The following is a 24,748-nucleotide window of genomic DNA, read 5'->3' on the forward strand; positions in this document are numbered from 1 at the left end:
TTTATCGAACGAGAACACCAAACCCTATAACTCCTACTCTATGGTGGTGTAATTAAGCTACGCTTCCAATAAAGTTTTACTAGCATAAAATATAGCACGTAGTATTTTTCTTTCCTTTGCCCCAATATGGCTCTCACAACATAATCGTTGGCATCACACATGAGTTAAAAAAGGCAGTGTCCATTTCGGAGCTACTACAATTTGTGCTGCTATTAGTTTTTTCTTTAACTCTTCGAAGGCTACCAAATAATGTTCATCAAAATTGAAACGTCTATTTTACTCCAACAAAGTGCCCAAAGATTTAGATATCCTTGAAAAATCCTTTCTGAACCATATATAAAAACCTACATGACCTAAAAACTTTTAATACCCTTGACACTGGTGGGAGGTGGCAATTTTTCTATCACTTCAATGTTTGCTCTGTGCACTTCAATTCCTCTCTGTGATATCCTATGTCCCAAACAATTCCTTCATGAACCATGAAGTGGCATTTTTCCCAATTTAAAACAAGATTTGTTTTTTCATAGCGGCACATAACCAATTCTAGATTTTTCAAACAATCCTCAAAATTATTCCCGAACACAGAAAATTCGTCCACGAAGACTTCAAGAAAATTTTCCACCATGTCAGAGAATATAGATGTCATACAACGTTGAAAAGTTTTCGGGGCATTACATAACCTGAACGACATCCATCTAAATGTAAAAGTACCATATGGATATGTGAAAGTTGTTTTCTCTTGGTCATTGGGAGCTATGGCAACTAATTATATCCTTAATAACCATCCAAAAAATAGTAGAAAGCTTTACCAGCTAATCTATCCAACATCTAATCAATAAATGGTAGGGGAAAATGGTCCTTCCTAGTTGCCTTGTTAAGCTTGTGATAATCCATACATACATTCCATCTCGTAACAATGTAAGTTGGTATGAGCTCATTATTATCATTACTTACCACTGTGACACCTCCTTTCTTGGGTACACATTGTATACTCACCCATGAGCTGTCTAAAATCGAGTAAATAGTGCCAGCATCAAGCCACTTAATAATCTCTTTCTCAAAAACTTCTTTCATGCTCGGATTTAGTCTTTACTGTTGTTTAATGGAATTTCTAAGGCAATCCTTCAATAAAATTTTATGCATGCAGAATGCAGGGCTAATTCCCTTTATATCAACCAGGGTCTATCCCAAAGCCTTTTTAAATTGCCAAAGAACTTCTAACAACCTTGCCTCTTGCTCGGGTGTCAGCTCCACAAAAGTTACTACTAGCAAGGTACTGTTCTCACCCAAGTAAGCATATTTCAAATGCTGTGGCAATGGTTTAACTCTAGTGTGGGGGTTCCTATATAGAAGGTTCAAGAGGATTGAGGGATTGATTTGATAAATCCAAGGATTCAAAGTTTTTCCCTGGTCTATCCACTATCTACTCGAGTGGCTTTCATAAATTCACCGAATTTTCCAAAACTTATTGTATCACTCTGCTCAAGTGGGTCTTCGTCACTGTCAAAAATATTGTGGCAAAATCTGGTGAACTCCTCCACTGTTGTTTCTATCAGCCCAATGGCCTGACATTCATCGTTAGCATCTGCACATTTCAAAACATTAAATGCATTGAAGGTAACCTGCTGATCATTTACCCTCATGGTCAGCTCACCTTCCTGCACATCAATTAATGTCCTGCCAGTAGGAAGAAAAGGTCTTCCAGGAACAATTGACACATCTTGGTCAGCCTCCCATTCTAAAATAAGAAAATTCGCAGGAAATATAAATTTATCTACCCTTACCAGCACATATTCAATTTTACCTTTTGAATGCACGTAGAATCGATCAGCCAGTTACAACACAGCCGTAGTAGGCCATGCTTTTCGAATTCCCAGTTTCCTGAAAATAGACATAGGCATTATATTTATACTCGCACCTAGATCACATAACGCCTTGCCAACATAATGATTTCCAATTGAACATGGGATAGTGAAACTCCCCGGGTCCTTCAGCTTTGGAGGTAATTTATATGCCAATATTGTTGTACACCCTTCAGTGAGAGCGACAATCTCAAATTCTCTCAATCTATGTTCTTTTGAAAATATATCTTTCATAAATTTCACCTAATTAGGCATTTTCGTCAAAGCTTCGACCAGTGGTATGTTGATGTGGAGTTGCTTCATTATGTCCAAAAATATTTTGAACTAAATATTCTGCTTAGAATTATGAAATCGCTAAGGAAAAGGTAGAGGTGGTCATCCTTCAGGTTGCTGATATTGTTTTGTCGTGGCATTCTGGTTGACAACATGATCTGATTCTGCCACAGGAATTTTTTGCTTACCCTTTTTAGGTTCAGTATGTTTTTCAAATGACTCTAGGATCTTGTCATGGTTGTTATTCGAGTTATCCTCTCCTGTCATGGCATCTTGAGCAATGTCATCAAGTTGAGTTATGCCTCTAAGAGTGACGGCTTTGTAGTGTTCCTTCCCTTGTGATATTAAATTCTCGGTATCACTTGACAATGCTCCTTGTGGTCTTGAATTCAAAGCATTCGCTATTTTTCCCACTTGATTCTGAAGAGCTCGGAAAGATACAGTCTAACTCTGAATTACGACATTATTCTTGGCCATATATTCCTTCAATAAGGATTCAATAGATGATGGAAGTGGTGAAGTCGATGCCTAACCATGCTAGACATTTTGCCTCAGGATAAGATGATTATAATCAGACGGTGCACTATTGGCATTTTGCCTTGTAGCATTGTTAAAATTCCCCACACCTTGATTATTCAAAATAAAGTTTGGATGTTGCTTCCACCCTAGAATATAATTGTTGGAATCTAGGTTATTTTTTCAGTTGAAATTACCCATCTAACACACGGATGCTAGGTTTGATGGGCATTCATCAAACACATGGTCTTCACCATAATAAACACACGAAAGCTTTGTTGATTTCATCTCCTGAACTGTAGTGGGCTTCTTCATTATTCTAATCATATTAGCCAAATAAGATACCTAGGCTATTAACGAAGTGATTGCATCTAGCTCTATGGTACCAACAACTCTCTTTCCCATCCCAACTCTTGTGGTAGGATATTAATAATCATTGTTGGAAATCTTCTATATAATTTCATATGCTTCATTATAAGATTTATCCAACAAAGTACCGTTGGCAGAAGCATCAACTACCATTCTCGTATGTGCATTTAATCCATTATAGAATATCTCTATTTGAGTCTAGAGTTGAAATCCATGCATCAGACATTTCCGAATTAAGTCTTTAAATCGTTCCCAAGATTCATATAGTGTTTCATCCTCCGATTTCCCAAAAGATGTGATGTTATTTCTAAGTTTGGCATTCATATTTTGGGGATTATACCGTAGCAAAAATCTTTGGAATTATCATTCCATAATGCCACTGTTTCTAACGGCAAAGCATTGTAGTCTTGGATCTTCTGTGGGTAATCCACTAAACTGTCCTACTATTTGTAACATCTAAAATATTACTGGTTTTAGCTCAAACTGCTGAGCTTGTATTTATGGTCTGACTATCCCTCAATTAAGGTCATCCAAAATTGGCACAACATGCTTTCGGATTGGTCTATCTCGGTTATTTATCACTCTACATACTTGAGGATTAGCGTCTTGACCATTTAGATTATCATTAAGACCAGGTATCACCCTATGAACAAGAGGATTAATATCTTGACCATTCAGATTATCATTGAGACCAAGATCATTCCCGTTCCTAGCCATTTTTCACAATTCTTTCCACTTTCTTTGTAAAGTTATTTCGATCTCTGGGTCAAAAGGATACTCTTTATTAGCAGGAATGCCTCTTCTCATGCACTGATGGCAAACTTGTAGAAATTAAATTAAGTAAAATAACAAAAATAAATTTCACCAAATTGACAATCCCCAATAATGGTGCCAAAAACTTGTCATGTGTGAATGGTATGCGAATTGTGCAAGTATACACATCGAATCAAGTAATAAAATGATAAGTGAGATCGTCTCCACAGGGACCGAATTAGGTATAAAAGTGGTCAAGTTATTATAACGAATTATGATTAATGTTATGACAAAACCAAGTTAAGTACACAGTGGTAAATTAAAGTAGTAATGATGTGTGCAAAATGTATATTAACTAATGTTAAAAAATGTGAAGGCAAAGCAAGAGTAAAAATACAGTGGAAATTACGAGAATAATCATGTAAATAATCTACGAGCGCATAAATAAATAATTAAGAATGCTATGGCAAAGATACTACGATAAAGGATTAAGGATCTACGACTCTGATTTAGAAGGTTGGGATTACTAAGAATCTGCCTTTACTTTCAATAATGCCTCAGCCAAATTCTACTCAATCTACTGCTAAGAAGAGACCAAAAGTGACCTGCTTTTTTCAAAAGCTAGATCTCAAGTTACTTGGCCTGTGTCTATAGGCATGATAACCTTGCACTGTTTTGTTTTCATTCTATACAAATACTGCTCTATGTCTAGAGTCTACTATAAGTATTCGGTCGAATGCATGTTTGTTTCATTCAATTCCATTCCAACTAATCTAATATTTTTAGAATTAGATTCAGTTTATGGTCAAACTACACACTCATCTATGTCTAGAGAATGTAAGAATACAATTTGGAAATAAAAACAATTGAACGAAATAGTAGATTAAATCAAATATATGCTTCAACCGTTAATAAAAATAAAAGTTTCACCATGTAATCCCAACCCTATGAGATTTATCTCATGGGTAGGCAATTAAAATTCAAGTTCAAAATAACACCCAAAATCGTTCCACTCAAATCAATTCACGTGAAAACATATTAAGAAATAATGGAATAACTTAGAAAGATGGTTGTCACCAAGTCAATTCACAATCCAATAGCACATTGTCCTATTGGGGCTAAGAGGGACTGCCTTCGGTTTCCACCTTTCGTTTCTCCTCAATCGCTACCCTCTATTGTTGCCTTTGGATCTTCACACTGTTTAGGGTTTCCTGCTTTGGCTTTTTATAAGCTTTTCTTCCTAGGGTAACTCCAACAACCTACAATATCTTCTCATCTGTTTTAGGTAGATTTTTTGGTACAAGTAGAGTTCGGCTGAAACTAGTATGCGTTGAGTGTTGACTCAGTCATCTTCCTAAAATTGCCATGGCATTCATGTTGGCAAACTGTCAAACCTTTTGACTTGACAAACCTTCACTCATTTATTTCTTTCTCCACATCCTGCACCTGTCAAACCACAAAACACAACCCTTCCACATGCAATTAAAAAAACCTAACATTTAAACATAGTCCAAGCCCCTAATGAAATGATAAAAATACCAATGAAATGTTCTAAAATGTAACTAAATGTACCAAGTACAAGCAATTAGCTAGGTAAAGACATGAAATATAACTCCTTTCAAGAGTTATCAACATCCCATGGTTGTGTCGCGACACCAAAGGTAGTATAGCAATTCTTGTATTATACTCCCTATATTGCAACATTAAACTTCTTGTGTTGCAACATAACAGCTAGCCTTGAGTTCCTATACATTTGAATGGTCTCCTACACACTCACTAAATATGTTAGCTTGCCTTTAGGCCTCATTTGGCCACTAAGGTCAATAAAAGGCTTAAAATACACTTTTTATTGAATTTAAACTAAAATAAGAAAATGAAATAAAGCCTAATGAAAATGCCCATATTCAAGCTCCCTAAGAATGAAAACTAGTTTAAGTTGCTACACCGAATTATGATAGATCAACTATTTATTTGCAATACTGGTGGCTTGTGCACAAACTGGTGTGTTATTGGTTCGATGAGCTCTGGGGAACTCTTATTATTGTGTGTAATGGAGATTGGTATGAACTTTTCTAAAAATACCACATTCATATGTTCATGCATGACTTAGACTTTGAATTTTGTACTGTTTTTAATAATTTCTATATTCAATGGCTTAAGTACTATATTTATTTTTTGTTATTGTTTGCTGGAGTTATGACTCGCGCTAAACTTGTTAGCTCTTTAGTTGCTGAATTAATTTCTAATAATCCTCGAGGTTAGGACTTGGACACAGCTATTGGAGGAGCAGCTCAGATGTTTTCGCTATTAAAGTATTTTAAACTTCTATTATTTGTTTTGGGACTATATTAAATTTATTTGGACTATGGCATGAGACATTATTTTTGGATTATTTGATTGCATGACTTTAGAGTTTTAAAACTACCTAAATTGATATTTAAAATGTTTATACATAAAACTCGATTTTTAAATAAAATCTATCAAAATCACACTTTTTCACTACAATATTGAAAAACAAGGTTTTTAATAAAATCCAAATTAGTTTTGAAAAAAAATTAAATATTTACAAATGAAATACTAAATCTAACGATTTCCAAAATTATCATGTTATCTCCAAAATTACGATAAACATTTGATTTCACTAGCTTTGAACGAATAAGCCAATGGTTTTAAAATATGATTAAAATTACAAAAGTTTAATTTAGGCCATTTTCATGGTTAATGTAACCTTCAGAATTCAACCATAACGTCTAGGCTAAGTTAGAGAGGTTACAGTTCTCTCATGTTGGGTTTTTCTCCGAGCCAACAAACGGTGCTTTGTACCAATGAAAGAGACGAAAACCAAAAGAAAGAACAAGAGGATGGACAACTAGCAGAGAAAAGAGAAAACTGGTAGAAGAAGAGAGTTAGAATCGTGAAATCTCGACAACCGGTAAAAAGAGGGAGTGCAGCGGCCTAAAGGGGTCTTTTGGTTATTGTTTAAGGTGTTTTGAATGTGACATTAAGGTAAAAATCTTCTAGTATATAAAGGAAATCTGACAGGCCGTGCGCAGGAATAGGTCAGAAATTGTAGAATCCCGATAGCCTGTCGCAACACAAAGGGTGCATGGCATGACATGATGCCTTAATTTCTAGGTTTTTGGGTTAAAATTTGTGTGTGGCGACGTAGGCTATGTGTGTCACAACATGACCTGGAATTTTCTAACTTATTGAGCTTTTAAATTCTATCTCGCAACACCAGGGAATCTATGTCGTGACATAGCCTGAAAGTCTTAAAAACTACCTTTTTGGGTCATGTTAGACTCCTCAGATCGTGCCTTATCACTTTAAACCACATCTAAGACCACTTTCTCTCTGTAAAACCTTATATCTACCCTACTAAAACTAAACACTAGAAATTACAACTTAAAATACATATAACTTTACAATATTTACACAATTATAAATAAAGTTTGATGGTTAATATTATGTGTGGGTACTGGATTCGTCTAGTGCCCAAATCTAGTATTCTTCCAAACCCTATGTTTTATCTTTGATGTTCATTATTTCTTTACATTCTAAATTTTATTTTTCACTTGCAGGTTCGATGGCACCCCTAAAATAATGTTTTATTCTCTGCCCATTAACAATGAAGGTTTCCCTGTCTATGCTTATTAGTTGTACCGCACCATGAAGGAGAACCTGGTTTACTATATATGGTTCTATCCATCTCAAACACAACTTGTCAGGGAATAGTTTTAATCTAGGGTTAAATAGTAACACTCGTTGTCACGATAGAAAAACTCGTTTCTTGATCATCACATCTTGTCTGCTCTTGTCCCTTACTTTGTATAGTTTTGCATTTATAGAAGCTAAAAACCTAAACTCCCATGCTTCCCAGGCTAAGCTAGGGTTTATGGTTAGTTCTTTCATGGCCCAGTACGCCTTTTTTTCTAACTCGATAGGTAAATGACAATTCTTCCCATATACTAACTTATACAGTGACATACTGAATGCAGTTTTCTAAGTTGTTCGATATGCCCATAGTGCATCATCCAGTCACGTACTCCAATCTTTCTGATTTGGGTTCACCATTTTTTCCAGTATTTGTTTCACTTCTCAATTTGAAATCTTTGCCTATCCATTAGCTTGTGGGTGACCTACAATGGTGATATGATGTTTGACATGTACTTGGCTAACGCAGCTTCTAACTGTTTACTGCAAAAGTGGGACCCTTCGTCACTAATGATAGCACTAAGAGTCTCGAATCATGAAAATATGTCCTTGCATAAAAACCACACCATGACTTTAGTATCATTGGCCGGTAGTGCAATTGCCTCTACCCATTTTGAAATATAATCGACCGCTAGAAGAATGTATTTGTTTCTAAACGAACTGGGAAATGGTCCCATAAAGTCTATGCCCCAGAAATAAAACACTTATACTTCTAGAATTCCATTTTGTGGCATTTCATCCCTTTTCAAAATATTCCTCATATGTTGCCATATATTGCATTGTTGTGCGAACTCATAAGCATCTTTGATCATGGTGGGCCAATAGAATCTATATTTTAGTATTTTTGTGTTTTTCTTCTTCCTCCAAAATGACAACCATATGGGGTTGTTTGAAATCCTACCAATATGTATTCTACCTCTTCTTCAGCTACACATCACTAGATTAATTGGTCTGAACATTGTTGGAATACATACAGTTCTTCCCATATACATTTCTTGACGTCATGCATGATTTTATTTTTCCTCGGCTAGGATGAATTTGCAGGAAAGATACCTCAGGCCAAATAATTGACAATATCAGCATACCAAAGTGTTTTATGAGTCAACTGTAGAACCTGACAATACTCAACTTGAAATAACTGCTCAATCAGCGAATTTCTCATTAATCTATGTGTTTACTTTTTCTTCAACTCTCATTTCTAGCCTTGATAGATGATTTTCAACTTGATTCTTTGTTCCCTTCCTATCTAGAATCCATAGGTCAAATTCTTGAAGGAGTAACACCCACCTCATTACTCTGCCTTTTGTTTCCTTCTTCATGACATCTTTCAAGGCTGAATGGTCCGTATAGACATATACTCAGTTTGCCATTAAATATGGTCTGAATTATTGACTTGCCAATACTACAACTAACATTTCTTTTTCGATGGTATTATAATTGCATTGAGTTGGGTTTAATGCCTTACTTGCATAGTGGATTGCACGGAAGATTTTGTCTTTATCTTGTCTTAGCACTGCTCCAACAGCGTAGTCACTAGCATCACACATAATCACAAAAGGTTTCGTCTAGTCTGGGCTAACTATAATAGGGGCTGAGATTAATTTATGTTTAAGTACCACAAAGTCCTTGACACATTTGTTGTTGAATATGAATGGGGTTTCCTTTTGCAATAGTTGGCTCAAAGGTTTTGAAACCTAAGCAAAATCCTTTATGAATCTCCTATAGAAATTAATGTGTCTTAAGAAATTTAAAACTCCTCGAATGTTTGTTGGATGTGGAAATTTCTCTATCACTTCGATCTTAGCCTTGTCTACCTTTAACCTCTTCTTTGAAATTTGATGACTAAGAACAATTCCTTTAACCCCTTCTTTGCATCTCTCTAGAACTTGCTCCAGGTTACCTAAGCACACCATAAATGAATCTTTATACACCGAGAAGTCATCCATAAAGATATCAAGGTCATTTTCCAGCATGTTAGCGAATATTGCTGTCAAACATCCCATGAAAGTGGTAAGAGCATTACATAGTCCAAAAGGCATTCGTCAGAATGCGTATGTATCGAATGGGCATGTGAAAGTGGTCTTTTCATGATCATCTGAATGGATTGGGATTTAATGATATCCTGAATACCCATCAAGGAAACATTAATACTTTTTTCTATCAATCTTTCGAGAATTTGATCGGTAAATGGGAGTAGGAAGTGATCCTTTTTGGTTGCATTATTCAATTTCCTATAGTCAATGCACACTCGCCATCTTGTTATGATTCGAGTCGAAATTAACTCATTTTTCTCATTTGCAAAAAATGTCAAGCCACCTTTCTTGGAAACACACTGTGTCAGGCTTACCCTTTAACTATCAGATATGGGATAAAGGATCCCTGCATCAAGCCATTTTAGTAGCTCTTTCTTCACCACTTCTTTTATTACTGGAGTACAACACCTTTGGGCATCTACTACTGGCTTCTTTCCTTCCTCTAGACCTACCTTATGTTGACACAGGATTGGACCGATCCCCTTAATGTAGGAAATGGTCCACCCAATTGCTTTTTTATGTGTTTTTAGAACCTCCAATAAAGCTTTCTATTGTCACCCAAATACCCGTATTTTAAATGTCCCGAGAGCGATTTTACTTCTAGTGTTAGTCGTTTAATGATTGAAGGGACTATTTTAGCCAAATAAATTTCTGGTTGGCCTAATAGTTCCTTATGCTAATTCCACCCACCTACACGATAAATTTGTTCCAACTATTGCCTCAACAATTCTACGAGGAATTCTTTTTCGATTATTTCTTCCAGGTCAGAGGTATAGGAGTCACTATCACTTGACTACTCATCACTTATTTCTGAATTATCCTCGTCTATTATCGATTTTTCTTGCTTAGTGACATTCATCAGTTCATTTGCCAGTTGTGGTTTTTTTATTCGCCTCCAGCTTTAATTATTACTACTTCCTCTAAAGAGTGCAACTATCTCATGTGTTGTCTTCTTCCAAACACTACTCCCAACCATAATGTCAAACTATCTTTTGCTATCTTGATCTAAGCCTCCATAAAAGTGTTATAGTTGAATAACTAGACCAATACTACCTCCAAGGACTTTTTGAGGAATTGTTTTGAATCTATCCCATGCTTGTCCCAATGTTTCTATTGGTCTTTGTTTGAATTTGAAGAATTCATCATAAGTATTTAACACAACAAGCATTGATATGATCCTTCGTAAAAATAAATGTACAAATTCCTCCCAGGATGTAATAGTTTCAGGCGATAGTGCTTCTAACCATTCTCTAGCTTAGCCTCCAAGTGCGAAAGGAATCAATAGTAATTTGATTGCTTCATCTGAAATCCCAAAATACCCAACTGTGCTGCAGATCCATTCAAATCATCTAAGCAATGCTATAGGATCCATGTCTGTACTATCACTAAAATGTAAATTTGTGGACACCCAGGTTAGTAATGTTAGATTGACTTCAAAGTAGGAATTGCTGATGGTCGATCTTGTGATGCTTGGTTTTAACCAATTCGTATCAAACTTAGTTCATCCGAGGAGTGTTTTCATCCTGTCATACCTAATTTAAAACAATTAGTGCAAATTTCGACACATTAGGTCCATTAAAAAATTAATAGAAAATGTGAATCATATATATAATTCTCAATTTTCCTATTTATCCTACTATTTGTAGAAAATAAAATAAAATTTAATGTCAAAACCTCCTTGGCAACGGCGCAAATAACTTGATTATCACCAAACGTGCAAATGTTTGGAGTGGAAATACTGTGGCAAAAAGATATATAATAAGATAATGATGTCCACAAGTATACGAGTCAAAATATAATTTAGTTTATTTACAACAAAACACTAAGTAAGTATTTTGAGGATCATACCCAAGGGAGGATGGGTTAAACTTGATATTGTTTTCTACAGTAATGGGTCTAAATAGTAATAATTGAAAATCATATTACATCAAATAATAGTAGAATATAATATCATAAAAATAAACTAAATTGGCTAAAAATAAATTAAAAATTAACGTAATCTCAAATAACAGACAAAAGATTAACTTGCTTCAGTGTTTGTAGTTAACTTCAAAACTCGGGTTTTATTAGTACATAATTGTAGAGAATGAGGATAATGAGTTGATTCTAACAAGGACAATCACAGGCAGACAAATTTGTGTGGATGATAGGAAGTTGAATAAAGCAATGTGGAAGGACTATTTCCCGCTACAATTATTTGATTAGATGTTGGATAGACTTGTTGGGTGAGAGTACTGTTTTTTTCTTAGATGAGTATGGTTGGTTTGACAGATGACCCTTTGACCCCGTTTCGGGCAGAGACGACTCCGATAGTAATTTTGAGGGTTTTTCTTTAAGCTCCTTATTTCTTTTATTTTCAATTTCCATTTATTTCTTTTTAATTGCTATTATTTAATGTTGTTTTAATTTTTAGTTTAAAAAAATATGAATATATATGTAATATATATTTATATTTTTTAATAAAAGGCTTTTTGTTTTAACCTAATTTCCCTTGTTTTTAATTGTTTTATCTCCTCGGGTTAAAATCTTTAACCTAACTCCACCCTTTAAAAATTCACCACCATTACACACTAACATATCATATAACACCAGCCACCCCCTCCTAAAAAACTCCTATAACCGCCACAAACATCCATCTCTTAAAGCCTAAAAGCCATCCCTCCCTCTCTTAAAAATATCATCGCCAGCCACTCCCACCATCTTATCCCACCACTCAATCCCCAACTTTTAACCATTTTCGTCACAACCATCCATTATCGCAACTCTATCACCACACCTTACCGCTGAACCTTTCTTGCCGCTGATACCCCCACAACAAAGTCACCATCTTACCGTCTACCTTGTTGGCCAATTCTAAACCATAATCGCCACCATCATTACCAAACACCCGTTTTGACATAATCCTACTGATTTTCCATAAATCACAAAATTGCACACCAGTTGTTCGTATAATGTCTTGTAAGAGAAAAAGCTTTACATCCCAATTCGATTATCTTCAAAACCGATTCCATATCGAAGAAGCAAGTGAGACGTTTGAATCCATCTTTAAAAATTAATCGATGCTCCTAAACAAAAGGTTTAGCTTGATGAATGTTGACTGTACAACAGTGTTGCCAATCATTTGGAAGACAATATATGTATTGAGATGGAATTTATTTTGTGATGTCAGACCACTTCCGGAAGAAGAATTAGTTCGGGATTTCTATGCGAACCTGACTTCATCCACTACATCAGAGGTATATATTCGAGGAAAGAAGGTAACCCTAACTTTGGCTTATATTAATAAACTGTTTGAACTGCCTAACATCGAGGACGATGATTATTCTTCTATTTTGAAAATTGTTGATCGTGAGATGCACAGAGAAGTTTTACAGTAAGCTAAAGTTCTTAGAACCAAATGGATAACTTCAAATTTTGGTAATCACATTTGCCAAAGGGAATTTCTAAAACCAATAGCAAAGGTTTGGCTTTATGTCCTCTGGTTTAGTTTTATACTTATCTCACATAGTTCCACTAGCTTGATGGAACGGATTTTCTTATTGTATGACATTATGACAGAAAAGTCCATTGATGTCGGAAGAATCATCTTGAAAGAAATTCAGGATTGTGCTGCAAAATGAGTTGGTTGTGCTTACTTCCCATCATTAATCACTCTACTATGTCTAAAATCTAATATCCCTCTGAAGATAGAAATTAGATAAAGATACACCAAAGGATGTATGATGGATGTTGATATTGCTAGAATAGTGGGTAATACTGCTAGAAAGAAGCAAGCAGAACCAGTGAGTGAACCAACCAGAGAAGAACCGCCTGATTATCTAGACATGTCGAAATCTGTAAGGCTCTAAAAATAGGTCTAATAGTTTCGGGTAAGTTTACCGAGTTCCGAGTGAAAATTAGAAATTAATTGAGTTAATTAGAAATTTATATTCTTAATTAGTTACCTTAATTTCATCTAAAAAATTGATAAATAATATTCTAGAAAATAAAAATATTTTTATAGAAATTAGTTTTATGGTTTTAAATCATGTTTGGGTAAAAATAAATATTTTGGGTTAAATTGGAATTCAAAAATAATTTAAAATGGGGGTTTAATTGGATCATTTACAATATTAATTAAATGAGACTAATTTGAAAAACAACGGAAATGTGTAAGAGGTTTTATATCAAATAAACCATATTTTTAGGATTTTGGAGGGAAAGGAGCAAACTGTAAAACAAAGGAAAATGGAGAGTGGCCTAATGACAAATTCCCCAAATTTTGAAAATCAGGTAAGGGTTTTCATTTTTAAAAACTCTATAACTACCTCACTTTTCACTAATTTTTCACTCGAATTGAGAGTTTTTTCTCTTTTTTTTTTACTTGTTTATTAAACCAAATATTAGAGAATAGATTTAAACATTTTCTCTCCCAAAATTCTTCCTAAAATCTTTGGAAATAATTTCCAAAGTAAGGAGAAAAGTGATCCGAATTTCTTCAAGCATTTTGATTCAAACTTCCAAATGAATGATTTGAGTTCAATTGAAGATAATCCTCATCACTAAAATTTTTTGTAAGTTTATTTCAATCATTATTTGTTAATTAAAGTGATTATAATGGATTTTCAACTTTAATTTCTTCTTTCTAGAACTTGAGGATCAACAATGGTGGATCTTTAATTTTGAGTTGGAATCCAAATATTAATGGATTTCTAAGCTTAAAATAGGTCTAATAAGAGGTTTTTAATCTTAAACCAAAAGATCAAATACATTTTATGGATAAATTTTGAGAAATTCAAATTTGATAAAAAAACATGGATGATTTTTCAAGAAATTTATGAAACAACTTAAATAATCAAATTAACACTTAGAATACATGTTACTAGGAATGAAGATTAGAAGCGTTTAAGGTGCTGAAAAGGGAGTTTAGTTGAATAATTCCATATTTCAGCTTAGTTGTGCAACATCGATAAGGTAGTTTAGAGCAATGATTTAGATTCGTATACTTTATCAAATTTTATGTTTCTTCTTGCTATTGTTAGTTTGTAATGTATACTTTGTCCCTGTTAAAGCTCCGCATCAAGAGGAGGAATGTGAAAATCAAAATTGAAGCTCAAACTAGCTTATTTGAACATGTTTTTGCTTAAAGAACTAAGTCTGGAGGTGAGTGATATTAAGGGCAATTTGGTAAATTGGCCTGATTATGTGTTAAATTAAAGGTTTAATTGGAGTTATTAATGACTTAATTGCATATTGGACTGTTGGATTAGTGAAAATAGGTTTCATTTTATAAAAGAGCAAAATGGCAATTGGTTTGGTAAGTTATGTATTACGTTTTTAGCATGATTAAATTTTATGAAATAAATTGATATTTGGAGCATGAATTGTTGATTTATTGAACATTTGATAAAGGTGTTCTAATTGGTATATGCATATTGGGAAAATGATATTTGTTATGCTTAATTTTATTGATGTTAAAATTGCTTAGCAACATACTTTTACTTGCATTTTAACATCCTAAATAAAGTGATTAAACATCAGATTCTATGCCTTGTGTGCATGATTATATTGGCAACATTGCATGATGGATGCATTGGATATAGTATAAGGGAGCATATGGCTTCGGCCCGCTCAATTCAGAGAATTGTATTTCATTTGTGGGAATTTTGAGTTCCATTTATCCAATGTATGATCACACGTTTACTTATTGCCATAGATGTATTATGCCTGTTCATCAGGGATTACCGTTAGAGCGTTTGCGAGCTCTAGGTGGTAAGGAATTCCGAGGAGTTAGGGGTGGAGACTCTACTTGTGCTGAGTATTGGTTAGAAGGAATTGTTCGTATCCTTGGTCCAATGGGATGTTCTCACGAGGATAAGCTCAGATGGGACATGCTGTTGCTTGTAGATGAGGCTCATTGTTAATGGATGACTGTCGACTCTGGTACTACACCCGAGAGAGTGACTTGGGACTCTTTCCTAGAGTCTTTTTGGAGCAAGTTTATGGGAGAGTGGTGTCTGGAGGCAATGAGATGCAAGTTCATGTATTTAGTCCAGGGTACTTTGTCTGTGGATGAGTACGAAGCTGAGCTTGTGCGTTTGAGCAAGTACGCGCCTAAGTTGGTGGCTCACGAGGCGAGTCATTGTAAGAGTTTCAGGTTTGGACTAAACCGTGAGATTAAGTTGTATCTGGTAGCATAATCTACTGAGGTCTTCGATGAGTTGGTTGAGAAGGTTTGTACTTTAGAGGAGACTTTGGGGGTGGAGCCCAAAGCTGTTTCTGCTGGTGCTTTTAAGAAGATGTCTGAGTCTAATAGTGGATCTGGTCGGAAAGGTAAGAAAGGTCGTTTTGGGAGGTCAAGATGATGTGGTGTTGCAAGCTGAGGTCAAGATAGGTAGGTCGCGAGAGCTTAGGCTAGTACGGGTGATCAAGGAGTTGTTACATGGTTGTTATGTGAGCATTGTGGTCATTTTCATCATGGTGAGTGTTGGAGGATGACTGGCACTTGTATTGTTTGCAGATCGATGGAGCATCATGTTAGTGATTGCCAAAGGAGAGCAATTGTGGTTCGAGACCAACCCATTGCTATTGTTGTTGCTATTGCACCTGCTCCGGTTTGAGGGAGGGGTCGTGGTAGAGTTGATGATGGTAGAGGCTTTGGTCAGTGTGGAGCTACTCGGGGTGGTAATAGAGGTCTAGCCAGGGTTTACGCAGTTAGAAAACCCCGAACTAGAGAGGTCACGGATGTCATCGCAGGTACTTTCACGCTACAATCTTTTCCTCTTCTAGCTTTAGTTTATTTAGATCTTTTAGAATTTTCATTCTGGGGGTTTAATGTTATCCTTAGGATGGATTGGTTGACCGAGCATCAAGTGAAGGTTGATTGTGAGGCGAAGATGGTGCTCTGTGTTGCGCAAATAGGTCCGAAGTTAATGTTGGAGAGAAGATCGAGTTGTTTTCTAATGTGATTTTTTTCTTAGAACCGAGAAGTTGGTCCGGAAAGGTTGCGAAGCTTATCTAGCCTATGTCCTGAATGTTGATAGTAAGGAGTTGAGGTTGAATGAGATTCAAGCTGTCTGTGATTTTCTGGATGTATTTCCTGATGAGTTGTCTGGTTTATCGTTGGATAGAGAAGTTGATTTCGATATTGAGCTCTATCCTGGTACAACTCTGGTGTCAATTGTGCCCTATCATATGACACCTAAGGATTTGAAAGAGTTGAAGATTCAATTGCAAGAGTTTTTGGATCGGGGTTTCATTCGACCGAGTGTGTCGTTATGGGGAGAGTCTGTTCTGTTTGTGAAGAAGAAGGATAGGACTTTGAAGCTATTCATTGATTACCACCAGTTGAATAAGTTGATCATCAAGAATAAGTATCCATTTCCGAGGATTGATTATCTGTTTGACCAGTTTAGGAAAGCTTCAGTTTTCTAGAAGATTGATTTGAGGTCTAGGTACTATGAGTTGAAGGTGAAGGATGCAGATGTTATGAGGACGGCTTTTAGGACTAGTTATGGGCATTTCGAGTTTCTTGTCATGCCATTTAGATTAACGAATGTAATTGCCACATTTATGGACATGATGAACCATGTATTCGGTTCCTATCTGGATTGGTTCATTGTGGTTTTCATAGATGATATATTGGTGTATTCTCGATCGGAGGATGAGCATGACGAGCATTTGAGAGTGGTTTTTCAAGTTTAGCGAGAGAAGCAATTGTATGCTAAGTTGAGCAAGTATGATTTTTGGCTTCGTGAGGTGGTTTTTCTTGTTCATGTCATTTCATCCGAGGGTATTTGGGTTGATCCGAAGACGGTTAAGGCGATCTTAGATTGGAAGCCGCCGAGGACTGTGTCTGAGATCAGAAGTTTCTTAAGCTTAGCTAGTTACTATCGCCATTTCGTCGAGAGTTTTTCGAGTGTTACTGCTCCGTTAATGGAGTTACTTTAGAAAAACTCTGTCTTTGAGTGGACTGATGAGAGGCAATAGAGTTTTGAGAAGCTGAAGTCAATTTTGACTGAAGTGCCTGTATTAACACAGTCAAAATCTGGTAAGGAGTATGTTGTTTTCAGTGATGCTTCTTACACAGGATTGGGTTGCGTGCTGATGCAGGAGGGAAAGGTAGTTGCTTATGCATGAGTGTAACTTTTCGACCCATGATCTGGAGTTGGCTGCTGTAACAAATTGTAATGTGTTTATGCAAGTATACATAGTCGTTTAAGTAATAAGTAAGTAAAAATGAGTTACCGTCTCCACAGGGGATTGTATAAGCTTAAAAAATTAATTGCAAAATTATAATTAACAATTTTATGTAAAAAAAACTCAATAAATTTGGATAGTGATGATTAGATTAATTAAATGCAAGAGTGATCCCTAATGCAATTTCTAATCTAAATGTAATTTACCTAAGTGTATGAATGAAGGCTTTAGAAACAAAAACAATCAACATTAAATGGGCTAGGATAATTATATTAATCAAATCAACTTACTTTCATCATGCTAACATGTTCAGAATTACTTTTATAGCAACTCGATCTCTTATGGGTTTGGAAACCAAATTAAGTCCTCTCGGATATTTTACTTAGTTAAATATGCATGTTACTAATCATATTAGACTAAAGGTTTCTTAACATTTATGTAAGGTCACAAGGTCATTTACGTTTGCAACAGTTTAATTACATAAATCTAAAAACCATGCAAGATAATAGAGCTAACTAAAGATATTATGAACCTTAACTTAGTCGGTTTTAATGACCTAAATTAACATTGCAGTTTTCAATTATGCATCTACTAACCGTTGTCTGGTTAAGATCACTCAGCTAATCTGAGTTCACTCAATCATGTATGAATGAATTGCATCATGATATTATTGAAAACATAATTGACTGAGGCACAAAACATGTTAACATGAATTAAATAAATCTCATTAAATTAATATAATCATCCTAGCATATAGGAATTAAAACTTCATAGTTGATGTAAAAAACATAAAACACAAAGCAAACATGTTTAAAATAAATGACAAGAGGAAAGAGTTTGCTCAGTTCAGTAGCCTTTCAAATCTATTCTGACTAATGTGCTCAACTTTACTCAATTCAACAGCCTTCGGATCTATTTTGACTGAAGCGCTCCTTCGTTTTGATTGAAGCTTCTTTTGCTAATGGTTTAGAAGGCAGCCAACTAAAGAGTGTTATTAACAAAGCTTTTGAGGCTAAATATGGGAGAGGGGATAGACGGCTATGCAAGGGAAAAAGGGAGAAGGAATTGAGAGAAAACTAATGTGAGTGAGAGAGGAATGTTGAGTGATGAGGGATGATGGAAAAGTGAGGAATGCCAAGGTATTTATAGGTGAAGGTAAGGGTTTGAGTTTACTAAAATAGGTTTAAATTTCCTTCCTTCCCTTTCTCATGTGGCCGGCCATGCTTCAAGGAAAAAGGATGACCAAGTCTTTTCAATTTGAATTCGAATTTCAAGCTAAAATAGCTATAGAGTGGACGATTTCAACAAGGAAGTTTTTAGGCTAAATTCTGATTATTTTCCAATTGTAGGGACCTTCAATTAAATATCCCAAAACATATTTTGGGTAGTCAACATCAAGTGCCGAAATTGGGCTTTTAATTCCCCTTGTTGGATTGTTTTTCTTAGACCAATAACTTAGCAAATATGTCAATCTTTTATGACCTTTCTTTACTAGGTCAAATAGTCATCTTTATGCCCAAAATTTCTTGGTCTTGCCATCCACATGGATAATTTGTGCATGGCCATCTTTTATTTATCTAAATCATGTCTCCAATAGCCTACCTACATAGTGAAAAATACATGCATTAATAAATTAACATGAATTAATATAAAATATGCATGAAAATCATGTACTTAAGCATAATTTCACATACTTTCTAAATTCATGTCTAAAATTACTAATTAAGTAAAATTTACTTATTTCAATAATAATTACTCGAGATAAACATAAAAATTAAGTAAAAAGGTGGTAAAAACATATAGAAAACCCTATATAATTTCAAGCTTACAACTATTGTAGTCTTTGAACTCAAAATTTGGCGTCATTACATGTATGGTGAGAGGTGTGTGATTTACACCGACCATAAGATTCTTAAGTATCTCCTTACCTAGAAGGAGTTGAAATTGAGACAGAGGCATTGGATTGAGTTGCTGAAGGACTATGACTGTGTGATTGAGTATCATCCATGAAAGGCGAATGTTGTCGTTGATGTCTTGAGTCGTAAGTCTTTAGTTGACTTAAGGGCAATGTTCACGAAGTTGTCAATTTTCTAGGACGGTGGTTTGTTGACTGAGCTTCAAGTGAAGTCGACCCTTGCACAGCAGATTCAAGAGAGACAACCATTTGATGAAAGTTTGGCGTGTCGTATCCATCAGGTTGAGTTGGGTGTTCTTGGAGACTTTGATCTCAATTCTAATGGTGTTCTTTATTTCTGAGGTCAAATGTGTGTTCCAATGGATGAGAATCTGAGACACTTGATTCTTATCGAAGGTCATAGTAGTCCATGTGCTATGCATCTTGGCGGGAACAAGATGTATCAGGATATTTGGGTTTTGTATTGATGGCCAGGGTTGAAAAAGGACGTAGCTGATTTTGTTACTAGATGCTTAGCCTGCCAAAAGGTTAAATCTGAGCATCAACATCTGTCTGGATTACTTCAACCAATCAGGATTCCAAAGTAGAAATGAGAGCGAATCACAATGGATATTTTTTCGAGTTTGTCGTTGACTCCATATTGAAAGGATATAGTTTGGGTGATAATGGATTAGTTTATGAAATGTGTGCATTTCTTACCTGTGCATACGACCTTCAATTTGCAACATTTGGCGTTCCAGTTTCTATCATATGATCTAGATCCACGGTCTATGTTGAGATTTTATAATACGTTGCATGAGGCTTTGGGTTCGAAGCTTCACTTCAGTACAGCATACCATCCACAGTCAAATGGTCAGTTTGAAAGAGTGATCCAGATTCTCGAGGATATGCTTCAGATTTGTGCGATCGATTTTCGTGGCAATAGGGACCGTCATTTGTCGTTGCCTAAGTTCACGTACAACAATAGTTATCAGAAGAGTATTCAGATGGCTCCATTTGAGGCACTTTATGGTAAGAAGTGTAAAACTCCACTATGTTGACCTGACATGGAGGAGTAGAGGAATTTGGGTCCCAATTTGGTTCATGAGATCGAGGACAAGGCGAAAATTTTCTGTGAGCAATTGAAGGCTGCTTCAGATAAGCAAAAATCTTATGCAGACTTGAGACGTCGAGATATCAAGTATTAGGTTGGTGATAAGGTGTTTTTGAAGGTTTCACCTTGGAAGAAGGTTTTGAGGTTCGGGCAGAAGGGTAAGCTCAATTCGAGGTTCATTGGCCTTTACGAGATTATTGAGCGAATTGGATCGGTTGCTTATCATCTTCTATTGTCGCCTGAGCTTGAGCGCATTCACGATATCTTTCATGTTTCCATGCTACGGAAGTATAGATCGAATCCTTCCTATATTGTTCCTGTTGAGGAGATTGTGGTTCGATCTGACCTTTCGTATGAGGAGGAACCGGTTGCAATCCTAGATTGTAAGGTCAATGTGCTACGCAATAAGACGGTTCCATTGGTAAAAGTTTTGTGGCACAACCACAAGACTGAGAAAGCTACTTGGGAGTTGGAAGATATCATGAAGTGTCAGTATCCGTACCTATTTGATTTAGGTAGATTTCAAAGACGAAATTTCTTTTAAGATGGGGAGAGTTGTAAGGCCCCGAAAATAGGTCTAGTAGTTTCGGGGAAGTTTACCAAGTTTCGAGTGAAAATTGAGAATTAATCCGGTTAATTAGTGATTTATATTCTTAATTAGTTAGCTTAATTTCATCTAAAAAATCGATAAATAATATTTCAAAAAATAAAAATAGTTTTAGAAAAATTAATTTTATGGTTTTAAATAATTTTGGGTAAACATAAATATTTTGGGTTAAATTGTAATTTAAAAATAATTTAAAATGAGGGTTTAATTGGGTCATTTAAAATATTAATTAAATGGGACTAATTTAAAAATAAGGGAAATGTGTAAGAGGTTTTATAGCAAATAAACCATATTTTTGGAATTTTGGAGGGAAATGAGCAAACTGTAAAACAAGGGAAAATGGGGAGTGGCCTGATGGCAAATTCCCCAAATTTTGAAAATCAAGTAGGGGTTTTCAATTTTAAAAACTCTATAACTACCTCACTTTTCACTAATTTTTCACCCGAATTGAGAGCTTCTTCTCTCTCTCTCTCTCTCTCTCTCTCTCTCTCTCTCCCTCTCTTTCTTTTTGCTTGTTTTCTTAAACCAAATATTAGAGAATAGATCTAAACATTTTCTCTCTCAAAATTCTCTCTAAAATCTCTCTAACTAATTTTCAAAGTTGGACAAAAAGTCATCTGAATTTCTTCAAGCATTTTGATTCAAACTTCCAAATCAATAATTTAAGTTCAATTGAAAGCAATCCTCATCTCTAAACTTTTTTTAAGTTTATTTCAATCATTATTTGTTAATTAAAGTGATTATAATGGATTTTCAACTTTAATTTCTTCTTTCTTGAACTTGAGGATCAACAATGGTAGATATGTAATTTTGAGTTAGAATCCAAATATTAATGGATGTCTAAGCTCAAAATAGGTCTAATAAGAGGTTTTTAATCTTAAACTAAAAGATCAAACATATTTTATGGATCAATTTTGAGAAATTCGAATTTGATCAAGAATATGGATGATTTTTTAGGAAAATTATGAAACGGATTAAATGATGAAATTAACACTTAGAATACATGTTATTGGACTAGGAATGAATATTAGAAGCGTTTGAGGTGCTGAAAAGGGAGTTTAGTTGAAGAAGTACATATTTCGGCTTAGTTGTGCAACATCGATAAGGTAGTTTAGAGCAATGATTTAGATTCTTATACTTTATCAAAATTTGTAGTTCTTGTTCCTATTGTTAGTTTGTAATGCATACTTTGTCTCTGTTGAAGTCCACAGCAAGAGGAGGAACATGCAAATCAGAATTGAAGCTCAAACTAGCTTGTTTGAACACATTTTTGGTTAAAGAACTAAGTGTGGAGGTGAGTGATATTAAGGGCAATTTGGTAAATTGACCTTAATATGTGTTAACTTAAAGGTTTAATTGGTGTTATTAATGACTTAATTGCATATTGGATGGTTGAATTTGTAAAAATAGGTTTTATTTTATAAAAGAGCAGGATGGCAATTAGTTCAGTAAGTTTTGTATTATGCTTTTAACATGATTAAATTCTATGGAATAAATTGATATTTGGAGCATGAATTGCTAATTTATCGAACATTTGATAAATGTGTTCTGATTGGTACATGAATATTGGGAAAAATGATATTTGCTATGCTTAATTTTATTGTTGTTAAAATTGCTTAGAAACATGCTTTTACTTGCATTTTAACATCCTAAATTAAATGATTAAACAATAGATTTTATGCCTTACATGTATGATTATATTGGTGACATTACATGGTGGATCCATTGGATATAGTTGGCATGCCATAGGATTTTTAAGTACTGACCATTATTTATGATATTGTGAGCATATGGCTCTTGGTGGACTAATTTGTTTGGAGTAGATAAGGGAGTGTTGAGCTTGAGTCTCCACTCATTGGGTTATTTGAGGAACTATAAGGGAGCGTGTGGCTTTGGCCTGCTCAATTAAGAGAACTGTATTTGATTTGTTGGAGTTCGAAGATCCGTTTATCCAATGTATGATCACATGTTTACTTATTGCCATGAATGTATTATGCCAATATAATTGATTGATTGTACCAATATAATTGAATGTTTATGTGTTAAAAGATGATTTTACATGCCATGGAAAAATTGATTCTTAATTCTTGAAATAGCATGTGATGTTATGGTGAAATGTTAACATGTTGTGACTGAAAATTTAATGCTTAATTGCTTTGATTTATGCACGATTTGGTGCAAATTACTTGATATTTTTACTATCATTCACTGAGTTTTTTAGGCTCACACCCTCTCATTTCGTGCAGAGAATTTTCGAGCGTAAGGAGTCGAGAAGCGAGTGCAAGGGCGATCCAAGAATAAGGCTCGGTAGTGGCTTAAGAAATTTAATTTAGAGACTATATAGGGGTATTGTGATGTTTTTGGGACTAGTGTTATTTTATTTGTAATGGAAATTGGACTTTAAATTTTGGGCTTTAATTTTGGTGATTTTATAATATCTTTAATGCACAATTTTATGTTTAATTGATGTTTGAGTTAAGGTATGTTGATGAGTGTTCGTACGGTGGTTGATAACACGGTATATGGAACATGTATTTTATACTAACAATGTTTAATTGAAGCTTGCAATGGAGTGGATTGCTTGCGACTAAGGTATGTAGTTTGAGTGAATTAATTGGGTGTTTGTTAAGCGTGTAATTTATTTGTTGTAAATAAATTAAATTGGAGATGTGTGGATGTTTATGGTAATTAATTGTAGCTATTTAAAGTTTCATGGGTAAGTAAAATATGTACAATTGGGAAATTAAAATGAATTTTTGACAAAATAGGTGCAGTGGTTTGTACACGGGTGTGTGTCTTTTCACACGAGCGTGTGGGTTTTTGGGGGTTTGATTTTTGGTTTTTGTAATCTAGTATTCTAATTTGCTTAATTTATAATTTTGTCCTAAAAGTTGATTAGATTAATTGAAGCCTTTAATGATTTGGAAACTTGGTAGTATTTTAGGGTTAGACTTGTAACTGTTAATATTTGGTAGAAACACTCTTAATTTTTAGTTTTGAAGATGTACTAAAAGTTTGTAACAGTTGCGATTTAGTCCCTGATAATAAAACTTGAATTAGACATAGTAAATGAACTCGAATTAAGCTGAAATTTTTAAGGCTTGCACAATTTAACTAAAAGAAGGTCAGTAACTATTTAGAAATAAAATCGGGATTTTTTAACCTTAGGTGGTAAAATGACCAAAATACCCTCACGTTAAAATACTTAGAAAAAGTTTAAAAATGGTTCACAAATTGCTTCCACATTAATAAATGATAGTTAATTAGTCATAAATGAGGTGTTATAAGGTTGGGGTGTGTGTCGAGTGGTCGTTAGCTAGAGAGTCGCTTCGGTGGCTAATGTAACACTTCGAATTCAATCCGGTCCATCTCGGTCGAGTTTGGGGTGTCACAGAATTGATTTTTGAGCCAAAACCAACTACCTATCCTGACTTC

General features: G+C 34.9%; 1 protein-coding gene, 1 long non-coding RNA gene and 1 other non-coding gene across 6 annotated transcripts; 2 read left to right on the forward strand and 1 right to left on the reverse strand.

Annotated features, from left to right (window-relative positions):
- Positions 1-1,412: 1,412 nt before the first annotated feature.
- Positions 1,413-2,096, reverse strand: LOC107921578 (uncharacterized). The gene is made up of 2 exons (XM_016851413.1): positions 1,913-2,096; positions 1,413-1,738 (listed from the first exon to the last, which is right to left on the reverse strand). The coding sequence occupies exons 1-2, from the start codon at positions 2,094-2,096 to the stop codon at positions 1,413-1,415; spliced, it is 510 nt and encodes a 169-aa protein (XP_016706902.1).
- Positions 2,097-3,228: 1,132 nt separating this feature from the next.
- LOC121214283 (small nucleolar RNA R71) lies at positions 3,229-3,335 on the forward strand. Its single transcript, XR_005909867.1, has one exon. It is a non-coding gene; the product is annotated as a small nucleolar RNA R71 (small nucleolar RNA).
- An 8,762-nt stretch (positions 3,336-12,097) lies between these two features.
- Positions 12,098-23,904, forward strand: LOC107920896 (uncharacterized). Of its 4 annotated transcripts, XR_005909510.1 has the most exons (5): positions 12,098-12,596; positions 12,690-12,981; positions 13,079-16,255; positions 16,347-22,607; positions 23,560-23,904. It is a non-coding gene; the product is annotated as an uncharacterized lncRNA (long non-coding RNA). The 4 variants fall into 4 exon arrangements; XR_005909507.1 differs by having other exon boundaries at positions 12,113-16,255; positions 16,347-22,419; positions 22,518-22,607; XR_005909509.1 differs by having other exon boundaries at positions 12,113-16,255; positions 16,347-22,419; positions 22,525-22,607.
- Positions 23,905-24,748: the final 844 nt, after the last annotated feature.

The sequence above is a fragment of the Gossypium hirsutum genome, chromosome D01 (assembly GCF_007990345.1).
Source record: "Gossypium hirsutum isolate 1008001.06 chromosome D01, Gossypium_hirsutum_v2.1, whole genome shotgun sequence".
Classification (NCBI taxonomy): domain Eukaryota; kingdom Viridiplantae; phylum Streptophyta; class Magnoliopsida; order Malvales; family Malvaceae; genus Gossypium; species Gossypium hirsutum.